Here is a 12,500-nt window from a genome sequence, read left to right as displayed (position 1 = left end):
TGTAGAAAATCTGAAAATGTATGCATGCTTGAGATGACATAGTGTTCTACAGAGCTGATTTAGTTTTTTTCTAAATGTTTTCAAGGAATAAAAAATTAAAATAGTCACAGTTGTAGTAATACAATTTCCAACCAATTTTACCCAATGAGTTATATTGTTATTTTGTGTAGTGTCTACATAATAGTGGTGATTTCCAAACTATAAAGTTGTTTCACTCAATATTACCTACTTTACCAGAACTTCAACCATAAATCTGCAAATAAGGTGGCCAAAAAAACTATGTACGGTGCAATGTTTCTGCTACTGACAGACAGACAAACAAACAAGCTGACAAAAAAGCACACACACAACTGAATGAATGTGAGCCGTGAGCAGCGCGAGAGTGACAGCTGGCCGGGGCCGCGATGGCAGAAAGATGTGCTGTAATGTTGGCCATGGGAGAGCTGGAGCAGGCGGCGTGGCCACATTCATTTCAGAGCTGCTCAGGCCCGATGTGGCGCCTCAGACTGATGGCTTTGGGTACTCGAGTGATCGCACACCAACTCACTCTTCTGTGCATGTGTCTGGGTGTGCACTTATGAATTGTGTGTGTGTGTGTGTGTGTGTGTGTGTGTGTGTGTGTGTCTGTGTGTGTGTGCACACAACACCCCAGCGAGAACGCGTTTAGGAGACAGTGTGTGCATTCATGTGAGTACATGAACACACAATATCTCCAGTATGTGTGTGTGTGTGTATGTAATGACAGTGTTTGTCATGTGTGTACGTGTACGTGTGTGTACGTGTACGTGTGTGTGTGTGCCCAGATGCTGGTGGGGGCAGCAGGCGTGTGGATTGGCGGGGGTTAACCTGCGGAGAGTCCCCCCCCCCCAAACCCCCCCCTAATGAGTAAGCATTCAGCGGCCGGGGCAAGATAAATGGAGCCGGCGCTTCTGCAGCAGTCAGCAGGAACCACGGCCCGCGGCTTGTTTGTGGCAAATGGAGTGCGCAAAATATCAAAGGCTAGCGATCCAGAAGACACCCGCGTTTGACAAATTTTAAATTAGCCAGAAAGAGAGAAAGAGAAAGAGAGGGAGAGAGAGAGAGAGAAAGGGAAAGAGAGTGAGAAAGAGAGAAAGAAATGGGGTGAAATTATGCAATGCTTTGTGTTGTTGCCGACATGCTGAAATCCATACTCTCTTTCTATCGTTCTCCCTCTCTCTCTATCTCTCTCTCTGTCACTTTCATTCTCCTCTTCTCCCTCTTTATTTTAATCTCTGGTAATCGCTGGGGCTATTATCGCCATTATGAAGACTGTTATTATTCCGTCTGCATAGTTCCAGTAACCACTACGGCACTGCTGGTGGTGGTGGTGATGGTGGTGGTGGAGGAGCAGGAGGGGGTCAGACTCGGGGAGACGGGCATCACGCGTGGCGTGGCGTGGCGGTCGTCCGTTCATTTATCCCCTCTGACTGCAAATGCCAACATGGCTGCCCTTCTCTGCCCCCCGGACCCCTACCTCCTCCCTCCCTCCCTCCCTCCCTCTCCTCCACCCTCATCCTCCTCCACCTCCCCAGCCCTCGCCTGCTGTCTGGCAGCCCCCCTGGAGGCTGTGGTGTAATAGACTGGCATGAGAGACTGGCAGTGCGCGGCCGCTTCTCGCCCTCTCTCGCAGTATTCCCCTCTCAGACGAGCTCTCATGTCCACGGGCAGCTGTCCTTGGCTTGGCTCTCTGCTTTCTCTCTCTTCTCTCTCTCTCTCTCTATTCCTTGCACACCCTCCTTCCCTTTCCCCCCTCCCCCCCTCCCTCTCTGTCTATCTCTCCTTCTCTCTCTCCATTCTGCTCACACCATTACTCCTGTAGCTGGCGGCGACGGTGGCGGACGCTCTCTTTTTTCGCCGGTGTGGAAAACAAACAGAGATCTCCGGTAGCGGCGAGCCGAGAGCCCCGCGTCGGTAATGATTGCACGCCGGACGCAGCGGAGGCGCCTGCAGCCTGCTCAGGCCTGGGTGTGTGTGTGTGTGTGTGTGTGTGTGTGTGTGTGTGTGTGTGTGTGTGTGTGTGTGAGAGAGAGAGAAAGAGCAAACGCCTGTGCTTACAGCTCGCCACATTTTACACACGATTTCTCCCGCAGCAGCCGCCAGCTCCAAACAGGAGCAGTTAACCCCCTCACAGCCACAGGGAGCAAGGGGTGTGTGTGTGTGTGGGTGTGTGTGTGTGTGTGTGTGTGTGTGTGTGTGTGTGTGTGTGTGTTTGGGTGCACTTTGCTGTTATATTACGTGTTTATGGTTGACAGCAAGTCACTGTGGGGGAAGAATTTGTGTGTGTGAGGAAGAGTACATATACACACATAAATATTTGTGAATTGTGCTTGTATTCAAGTCTATATACTGTATGTATATTTGTGTTCATGGAAGAATAAGGTTTTTGGGTTGTATGTAAACTATGTATGTGTGTGTGTGTGTGTGTACAGTATGTGTGTGTGTGTGTGTGTGTACAGTATTTGTGTGTGTGTGTTTGTGTGTGTTCTAACTATGGTGCTGGTTGGCTTGTGGTGGCGGCTCTGAAGGACACACTCACCCAGCTGCTCCTTCAGGCTCCTGTACGGCTGGTCCACACGCATCATGGTCTTCACCAGGTCCTTCTTACGGAACTTAATCTCCACCGTGCCCTCGGGCTCCAGAACCCCGCCACTAACACACCAGACAGACACACAGGCAGACAGACAGGCAGACACAACAGAGATGATTCAGATATGGCATGTTTGGAAATCCTTTAATCTTGTTGCTCTGCAACTTGCAAAGTGAAAATCAGAAGATTTTGGAGACTAAAAAACATTTTGAACATAATATATATAAAAAAAGATGACAAACAAACTAATATGTTTACTTCCTAATATGTGTATTGCTAATATGTATTGCTGGTGGTAGTTAAAGATTGAGATTAAATTGGTCCAATTCACCATTATCACATTTTATTCATGAGTTTCATCAGGTCCCTTTCCACAGGTGGGTTAATCAAGCACCATGCAGTCTGCATTCATAATCTAGGTGCTTGATTGTATACACCTGAGGAAAGGGACCTCATCAAACCCATGAACATGATGAAATCACTAAATGAACAAATGTTCCCATATTTTCCCAATAGCAGCTATTCCACGCTGCGCTGTGCGGTGTCTTACCGGCTCTCCACGTCGGCGTACAGCTCCATGTGCTGGGGGTTGATGGTGGGGTCGATCACCACCCAGGAGCCGCCCCTCAGCTCGGCCTGCGGCGGGATGTAGACCAGCACCGGCTGCCGGTACTCCCTCAGACCGTCCACTATGTAGGCCCCGAACTTCAGCACCTGGTCATACATGTCTACAGAGAGAGAGAGAGAGAGAGAGAGAGAGAGAATGAGCGGGAAGAAAATGAGCAGATGCATTGTAGATAAAAGGAGGAAATGGACTCCAGGGGCAGATTGAGGGGGAACAGACACAGAGTCAGACAATGCACCGTCTCCGCGCTGAATCGTCTTACTGTCCCTGCCAAGTGCCTGCAACAGCCACAGTGACTTTCATCTGTGCAGCTCAATGACGTGCGGTACACACGCTCGGTGTAGACTCTGACTAGCACACAACAGCAGTGGCAGCAGAAGCACGCGGAAATGGCCTTCAGAGAGTCTGGGTGGAGCGTGTCGGTGGGTGTGGGTGTTTGTGCCGCCGCGCGCCAGGCAGGGACCCTGGTGTTCATTTCCAGCACATTTCATGCATGGCGTCTCCTCAGCCCAGGGGTCAGAGCCGCTTCACCCCCCCCCCCCCCCACCCCCTCCCCCTACGCCACCCTTCCAAATACGCCCGCCGCCGAAATGACTCCGCCAAAACCAGCCCCATCCTTATTCCAATCCTCCTCAGCCTCCACTAATTTAATTTCTACATTATGCTGAATAACCTTTGCAGGGGAGACTGGGCGACTGAAAGAGAGAGAGAGAGAGAGGGAGAGAGAGAGAGAGGGGGGGGGGGGGTTAGGGTAGAGTGGTGGTGGCTTTTTGGCCCAATCCTGGATTCTTTTCCCCTTCCCCCAGTCTTTTTCCTCTCTCTCTCTCTCTCTCTTTCTTTCTCTCTCTCTTCTTTTACTGTCTAAATTAGACTGCCTAGACCGCCTAGTAAGGAGTTTTCTTTTTTACTAATGTCAATTTACAGCCTAGCAAGAGCTGCCTCTAATCTTTTCCTACTCATTACACACAATTTCCAAGTCGTTTGCCCGACGCAGCGATTGGCTCCTCGCGGTGTGTGCAGTGAGGGGTGCGCTGATTGTTTATTATTTATTTATTTATTTATTTACTTATTTACATCGTTCCCCGCCCGTTCTCCTCTTCCCCTAGACCCCGCTTTGCTCCCGCATTTTCCCAATGAATAATCAAAGTCCCGCCGGAGCAAGTGGGTAGGTTCTAGGCAGACGGGCGAATGAGCTAACCTGAGGCCCCCCCGACACACACACACGCGCACACACACGCGCGCGCACACGCACACACGCACACGCACACACACACACACGGCCCCCGCCGCAGCATATGCGCAGGATCGTATGCAAACACTGCACGCACACCTTCACAAACACAACGCAGCCAGACCAACTCACACGGCTGGGGAATAAGAGGCTGGGGCCCACCACATACTGAATACTAACGCCACTGCACACAAAAAAAACAAAAACAACGCAGGCCACACAAAAACAATGCGGATCACACACTATACACCGAACCCTCTCTATGTGAGGAGGACTCATTCAGCAATTTACTGCCCAGCATCCTTAACCATTGTATGCTGTGTATTGTAATATGTTTACATATTTATGATCATACCAAAACACTTTCAAACTAGCAACATTTGGAACTGAAACCCGCTATGATCAGATTTACAACCTGTCTGAGATATTTTCTTGGCTATGAAATGACTTGATTCATTATCAGAAACATCTAAAATCAAGAAGGGGTGGAGGAGATATACCCAGGTGTTCACAAACTGCTCTGAATACTAGCCCTCTCATCACACACTCACACACACACACACACACACACAAAGTCAATTCCCACCCCTCATCGGGCTACCGAAGCACTAGACGGGCACTCCCAGAATGCATTGCGCTCACCTCTCCTTTTGTTTTGCTGGCTGACTACAGGGAAGCCCAGCAGCCCATGACTATCAAAAGCAGAGCAGGACAAACAAAATTAATTAAACAGCGGCGTGTTTGACACCTAGCTGTCTCCGTTTAAAAAGCTATTAAAGCGCGCGCTGACACGCTGTCTCCAAACAGACACAATCCCGCATACACAAACACACACTTACACACACACGCACAAACACACACCCACACCCACACACACATTCTTCTGCCCAGAGCAATCATGCCAGGACTAGCTGAGAGAGGGGACGAAGAGCAGGGGAGACAATACCCACGGCCAACTCATTTCCATAATTCAAAGCTCGCCAGCCTGGTGCTACTGTACATGCTGTCATGGCCACTTTAGAGTGAAAACTAAAGGCCCTGAAACCAGGCCCTGATGGACACCTCTGCCTACTGCAGCAGAGCAGTTATAGGAATTAAAGGGAGGGAAGACTGTATGGAGGTAAGTGTGGTTGGTTGGAGGTGAAATACAGTGGTAGGAAACTCCAGCTTGAGATACAGGTGCCAAAAAAGTGCAACCACTTATTTGTTCCAACCATTCACTTAACCGACTAATTCTAAATTCTAAACCAGGTCGATCAGCTAGTTTGAGTAATCAGGACATTCACTTCCTGAAGACAGACTTCCTGACATCTACAGTACTGTACAGCTACTGTACCTTCAGTTCAATTCAAGTTCATTGTCATATGTATCAAGAATACAATGACACTTGTGCTCTGGCTCTCTTTGCCAGACATAAAATAAGGATCCTCCTCACCAGAACCTGCATTCTGCCAGGCAATCACCGTTCAATCATCATCTAGTATGGTTCAGTAAAAACAGTAATACAATAAATGCACCAGAATGTCCAGGTGTGCAGTTGATTCTGGGGGAGGATGACCCTGGACAGAGGTGGGGATGGGGCAGAGTGGCCGTTGTGGCTGGCTAGAGGTGGGGTAAGAGGAGGGGGCATCAGACTGACCTTTCATGCCGCCAGAGAAGCCCCTCCAGTTGGCGAAGACCATGAGCGGCAGGCCCTCGCGGTTCAGGTCCTTGATGGCCTGCGCCGTTTTGAAGGCCGAGTCTGGGAACCACACCTGGCCCGCCTGCTGGATTATCTGTCAGGTGAGAGAGGGGTGAAAGGTCATGGACTCTCAGAGGTCACAGAGGTCGTCAATAAAGGGTCAAACCTAAAAAAGTGAAAATAAATCACTTGATGACTCAGACACATTGATATGGTAACAGGCCTGATTCTCATGCTCAGGTGCTAAAACACAGCTGAGGCTCTCTCTGGCATCTATATGGCTTCACTGAACAAGCACTGGTAGCTAAACATCTGTTCACGTCTAGCTGTCGTGTGCTTGCGGTGGGATTCAAGGCACGTACCTTGGCCTCTGAGTCCAGGTTTGCAGGGTCCGCAGGGACCGACAGCTCCACACATCTGGTTTCCACGGCGACCACTCCCGTGGGGATGCCTCCGAGCCTGTGGCCAAAATCAATGTTCATCAAAACGCACAACTGTCAATACAAACTCTACCCAATGTCATTGATATGACAAAGCGCAACGCTTCAGTGCGCAACGCAAAGCAAAATCACGCCGGCGCAAACAAAATCTGAATAACACCAAAAAGTAAAGACCAGACTTTAAAAAGAAATCATTTACATCCAACACATTACGCAGGGAAAAGGGTTTACTTGTTATTACACTTCATTTACCATCAACAACCCCTCTTTGAACATCTTTGCAAATCACCAGAGCGTATTTGTACACACACGCTGCCACATAATGCACCATTATCTCCCAATAGCTCCCAAGCATTACTGAGGAGCTTTATAAAGGGTAAGTAACAAAATGATGACCTTTCCTCAAAAAGAGGTAAAAAGGCAAAAAAACGGATCATAATAAGAGAAACATAGACAGAGAGAGTGAGGAAGAAAGAGGAAGAAAGAAGGGGGGGCACAGAAAGAGAAAGAAAGAGTCAGAGGCACAGTGCCTTCATGTCTGTACAAAATATTCATTATGGAAGCCAATCTGAGGGCCACTGACGGGGCCTGGGGTAATTGTTGTGTTTTTCATTAGAAGGGGAAATGAGCATCCGGAGGTGAGATGAGGCTGAAATGGGCTCATCACGGCCGCAGCGTCTATGTGTGTGTGTGTATGTGTGTTTGTGTGTGTGTGCGTGTGTGTGTCTGTATGTGTCTGTGTGTGTGTGTGTGTGTGTGTGTGATGCTTTGAGACGGGACACTGAGCCCCACACACATCCCTTCCAGGACCAAATTGTCCCGACTCTTATAACAACCCCCCACCACCCCCCATCCTCTCTCTCTCTCTCTCTCCCTCTCTCTCTCTATTCCACTATTACTGGAGAACATTGGGATGAAACTGCTCTGGACAGAAAAAGATTGCCGAGATGAGAAAGAAGGAGAAAAAGAAAAAAAATTTGCAGGACAAACAAAAAAAAGAGGAAGTAAAGAAAAGAAAGAGAGAGAAAAGAGAGAGAGAGAGAGGCTGGATGGGGGGGATGAAGAAAATGAAAAGGAAGAGTCCAAACGAGAACATGATGAGAGTGCAATCCATTCCAGCCTGGGATGAGGTGCACCATGAGAGAAAGGGACAAAAGAACGACAAAGAAGAAAGATGATGGCGGAACAGATAGAATAAAAGAGAGAGGGAGAGAGACCAAGCGAGAGAGAGAAAGAGAGAACAAGACAGAAACAGAGAAAGAGAGAGAGAGAGAGAGAGATTAGAGAGAGAGAGAGAGTGCAATGGAGGATATTGACAGCCAGAGAGCGTTCCCGGTATTGAAAAGCACTGGGCAGTGTTTGTCATGGCGGGGTCAGTCCGTGATTGTGTTTGTGTGAAGCCGAGGGGTGACGGGGGTGGGGGTGGAATGAGGAGAGGGGCCAGTGGGCAGAGTAAATGTTGAATGGCCAGGGCCAGAGTCGTGGCCCCCCACTGCCCTCATCCTCACGGGCCCTTAGTGGCCCTCTGGGGTCAGACCTCATCTCTGCTGCCCAGGGCTCAAAAGAACCAGGGCCATCACAGGGGAACGGAGGGAGCGGAACAGAGAGGGGGGGGGAGAGAAATGAAAGATCGAACCAAAAAAAAACTAAAGGAATAGGAGAGACAGGAAGAGAGAGGGAGGGGGGGGGAATGAAATGAGCAAAGGGAAAAAATGGAGGAAGAAAGGAAGATGTGTGTGTGTGTGAGTGAGTGAGTGTGTGTGTGAGTGTGAGTGAGAGGGGGAGTGAGTGTGTGTGTGAGTGTGTGTGTGTGTGTGTGAGTGAGAGGGGGAGAGTGAGAGGGGGAGTGAGTGTGTGTGTGTGTGTGTGTGTGTGTGTAAGCAAGTGAAACAGGGCAATACCTTGCTCGCCCCACCACCACGGTCTGTGCCCAGGGCTGCATGATCTCCTGGAACGAGCCGTGGTCAAAGAACCCACTCTGCCACTGGCCTCTCGCACCTGCAGGGGGAAGGAGAGAAAGAAAGAAAGAAAGAAAGAGAGAAAGAAAGACAGAGAGAGAGAGAGGAAGAGAGAGAGAGAGAGAAGGAAAGAGAGAGAGAAAGAAAGAGAAAAAGGAGAGTCAAAAAAGCCTGAAGCCAGAGACTTGACAACTGCTGCTTCGGGCACAAGGTACAATTAAAAGCACACCGTGTAAGAAAAGGAACGAACAGAACAAAATCCAATAGCAGTGTCTAGCAGTCCTCATATTTCACCACTCAGGGACACACTGCATAGCAGCTCGCTGCAGGCTCCAAAGCTCCTGTGCCTTATCAGACAGGACTGTGTGTGTGTGTGTGTGTGTGTGTGTGTGTGTGTGTGTGTGTGTGTGTGTGTTAGGCAGACACAAAAGCAGCAGCACTCAGCACTTCATCGCTCCGCCGTGTTAGCAGCAAAGTTCCAGAGGTTACCATTCAATTAAGCCAAACGGTTGTGTGTGTGTGTGAGTGTGTGTGTGCGTGTGTGTGTGTACTCATCTCTGACCAGACAAAGATTCCCTCACCGCCCCCCTCCAACCCCCCCACCCTCATCTCCCCTCACCTCTGCTCGATCTTTCCCAACAAAGCCCCCACACACCCCCACACCCCCACCCCCTCCACCCATCACACAGCACTCTAACCCCCCACCCCCCCTCGTCCACCATCACCAAACTTGTAATTACAATGTTCTACACTCCGCTTCGCCGTGACCTGCTGTAAAATATGACCATCAATTTCGCCCGTTATCTGGGCCCATCTGAGAGCGCTGCTGGCCGATGGCGGGCGATTCGGGGGGCTCCTCGTGCGGGGTGTCAGCATGAGGAATATCGCCGCCCCTATCTGCCGTAATGAATTACTTTAACTTTTAACCTCTCACATATCCGCTTGAACTTATCGCCGCAGATCATCTGTTTTTTTCCCCTCCTCTCCCTCTCTCTCTCTCTTTTTTTCCCCTCTTCCTCTGTTTCTCTCTCACTCTCCCCCTCCCTCCCTCCCTCTCTCTCCCCCTCATCCCTCTCTTAAGCTCTCTCTCTCTCTCCCCCTCCATCTCTCTCTCCCTCGCTCTCTCTCTCTCTCTCTCTCCCACAGCCTGCACTTTTAACTGCGCACACTAAATTAAAATATGAAGTCACTCCATTTAGAAGTTGCTGCTGCAAGCATTTGTTTGATGGGCGCTGGGGATAAAAATGACCTGATATTAAAAAAGAAAAAGAAAACGATGATTAAAAAAAAGAAAAGAAAAGAAAAGAAAAGAAAAAAATATATGTCTTTAAAAACAGAAAAACTCTCCTCTAATTCGAGGCGTGTAAGAGGCGCTAATGTGCGCAGCGTGCCCCTGACTCAAGAACACATAAATCACACACACTCCAGTGGGATACAGCGCATGTGTGACTGTGTACATACGTGTGTGTGTGTGTGTGTGTGTGTGTGTGTGTGCGTGCGTGTGCGTGTGTGTGCGTGAGTGTGTGCGGCGCATGTGTGTGGCGCATGTGTGTGCGTGCGAGTGTGTGTGTGTGTGAGTGTGTGTGTGTGATATGAGTGATATGAGTGTGAGATCGCGTGAGCCTCAAACGCGGTGTGCATTAACACCATCATTTGCTCGCCTCCTTCTGAGCGAACTGCTTCTCTCTCGTTCCTCCTTAAGTGATCCCGACTGAAGGCCTTTTCCTGGGGCCACTTAGCGAGGCTGGAGCTCTTATGTCCTTGGTCAACTGCACTGGACCTAACAGGCTGGGGTCAATGAAAACACCCGGTGAAATATTCGCACCTCGCAAAACAAGTACGCACAGGGGCTCGGCTCCAGATTCATCTCAGTAAGCAAGCCGGGCTGGGCTCTCGCTTTATGACAATTTTCTCCTCCTCGAATGGACCGATACCTGATTTAATAACACTGGATGAATGCAGGGGCGACACACACACACACACACACACACACACACACACACACACTGCCCGGTGGCACTGGCCAGAGCTGAAAACAAAGGGGCATGATGAATGGGAGGCCTTAGCGGCGGTGAATTATGATTGTGTACCTTGACCAGGGCGTCCTGCCAGCATCCAGCGAGGGTCGTAGGGTGCCTTCGTAGGCACAAATTCCACCGGACGGTCGATGGGGTCCTTGGCATGTAGTATTGGCACGGGGCTGGAGGCGCACTGTTTCGCATGCGCAAAACACACAAACACACACACACACACACACACACACGCAAACACACACACACACATACACACAAACACAAACACACACACATGCACACACACAAAAGAGATTGTAACTGCAACTTCGAATTACCCTGAAAGTAATCTTCCTCCACAGGCAGCAGTAAGCACCTTTTTTCTTAACTAATTATGGTCCAGTGCCAATGGAAATTCCTGTAGATTATCAATAGACTATTTAGAAGAGGAGGAGAGAGTAGGTTAGCATGGCATAGCGTAGCGTAGCAGCGCATTGTAGCAGGGCTCTGAGCTGAGGCGCTGGTAGAGGGTTGGTTGGCATGTCTGGGCATTGCGTGGCACTGGACTGGGGGTAAGCCCGCCTCTGCTCTGCTCTCTGCCACTGGGGCGGGGCAGGGCAGCTGCTCGAGCTCGGAGACGCCAGCTCCCAGATGCCAGGCCCCGCAGGGGGGCGCCGCGCTCTCGGCGCGGCTAATCAATCACCCGCCCGGACGGGACCTCCAGAGTTCACGGCCCCCGGCCGAGAGGGCACGGGCCGCCGCTGGCCACAGCTCCGTCGGCTCAGCTGAGCTCCACACAATGCCCAGTCCACTCCGCCGCCCTCCGGGTACAGCCGATGCATGATGGGAAGGAGCGCAGGAGGACTGCTGACATATCTCCTCATCTGCTGAGGTCATCACTTTTGAGGATGCCCTTTATACCCATACGAGCTTCATCAAATAAAATGTTAACATGTAGGGAGAGGTACTGGTGATAAGAGTTTGTGGAGTTTTAATATGATACGTATGACTATAAAAACAATAGAGAATACCCCAAGGACATAGATACTTAAAGGAACACACCACCGCAACGCCAGCATGCTTTGCCCCAATATAGTCCCGAGTTGATATCTGCCTAAGATATCGCCTCGTCTTAATTTGTACTTGTGAATACACAGGCCACAACAAATAATAAGGGATTTTAATTTTTTTCCTTTTTGTTGGCTCACTTTTACTCACAACATGCTATCTGGCGCAGAGATTCCATTCACTATGCTAGGCTAAGCTAGCAGTGGCGTTGCCAGACTAAGACAATGCTTGCACGGAGAATGTATCTACTTACTAATGTAACTCTACAGGAGATGGTGAATTTCATAAAACCGTGGCGTATTCTTCTAATACGTAATCTGCTTGTCATTCTCCCATCACAAAAACATTTCAAGGAGTGGTTTTAAGAGTTTGTCTGATGCGGTGAAGGGTGTGTGTGTGTGTGTGTGTGTGTGTGTGTGGTGGTAGGGGTGTTGGGGTTACCTTGGGCATGTAGGACAGCCACTGCAGAAGTGAGTGGACTCCCTCAAAGTCATCGCACACCGTGCTGTGGGTCACTCCATTGTTATGCATGATCTGCACTCCTCCCAGCTGGTTGTTGGAGGTGTACACTTCCCTTCCCAGCACCTGCGCTCACACACAAACAAGCACACACACACACACCTCAGAAATGGCCCATCACAACCATAACACAGGAATATTTGAAACATCAAAACAGGATACTTTACGCTTAGATTGCCGATTGAAAGTTTTCCGCCGAAGCATCTCGAAATATAACTATATCTACAACGGCAAAATATAGTGTGTTGTATATTCATACGCTGCATTGATTCACGAAGACGTATATTAGAGTGCGATTCGGTTCTAGTTAGCTTGCTGCGCTCAACTCCTGCACCTTCATCGATACCTAATCTGCAGT

The 12,500-nt window shown here is 49.6% G+C and overlaps 1 protein-coding gene across 1 annotated transcript in view; it reads right to left on the bottom strand.

Annotated features, from left to right (window-relative positions):
• LOC134099054 (acetyl-CoA carboxylase-like) overlaps nucleotides 1-12,500 on the bottom strand; it is a 72,815-nt gene that overhangs the window by 13,411 nt on the left and 46,904 nt on the right. The window contains exons 41-47 of the mRNA XM_062551744.1: nucleotides 12,065-12,208; nucleotides 10,634-10,754; nucleotides 8,487-8,583; nucleotides 6,508-6,604; nucleotides 6,104-6,239; nucleotides 3,159-3,336; nucleotides 2,558-2,670 (exon numbers count right to left, since the gene is read on the bottom strand). Coding sequence (XP_062407728.1) covers nucleotides 2,558-2,670; nucleotides 3,159-3,336; nucleotides 6,104-6,239; nucleotides 6,508-6,604; nucleotides 8,487-8,583; nucleotides 10,634-10,754; nucleotides 12,065-12,208 — 886 coding nt within the window. The remainder of the gene's footprint in view (nucleotides 1-2,557; nucleotides 2,671-3,158; nucleotides 3,337-6,103; nucleotides 6,240-6,507; nucleotides 6,605-8,486; nucleotides 8,584-10,633; nucleotides 10,755-12,064; nucleotides 12,209-12,500) is intronic.

Source organism: Sardina pilchardus, chromosome 13, assembly GCF_963854185.1.
Source record: "Sardina pilchardus chromosome 13, fSarPil1.1, whole genome shotgun sequence".
Lineage (NCBI taxonomy): Eukaryota > Metazoa > Chordata > Actinopteri > Clupeiformes > Clupeidae > Sardina > Sardina pilchardus.
Note: the sequence above shows the minus strand (reverse complement) of the source record. Positions and strands in the feature narration are given on the sequence as shown.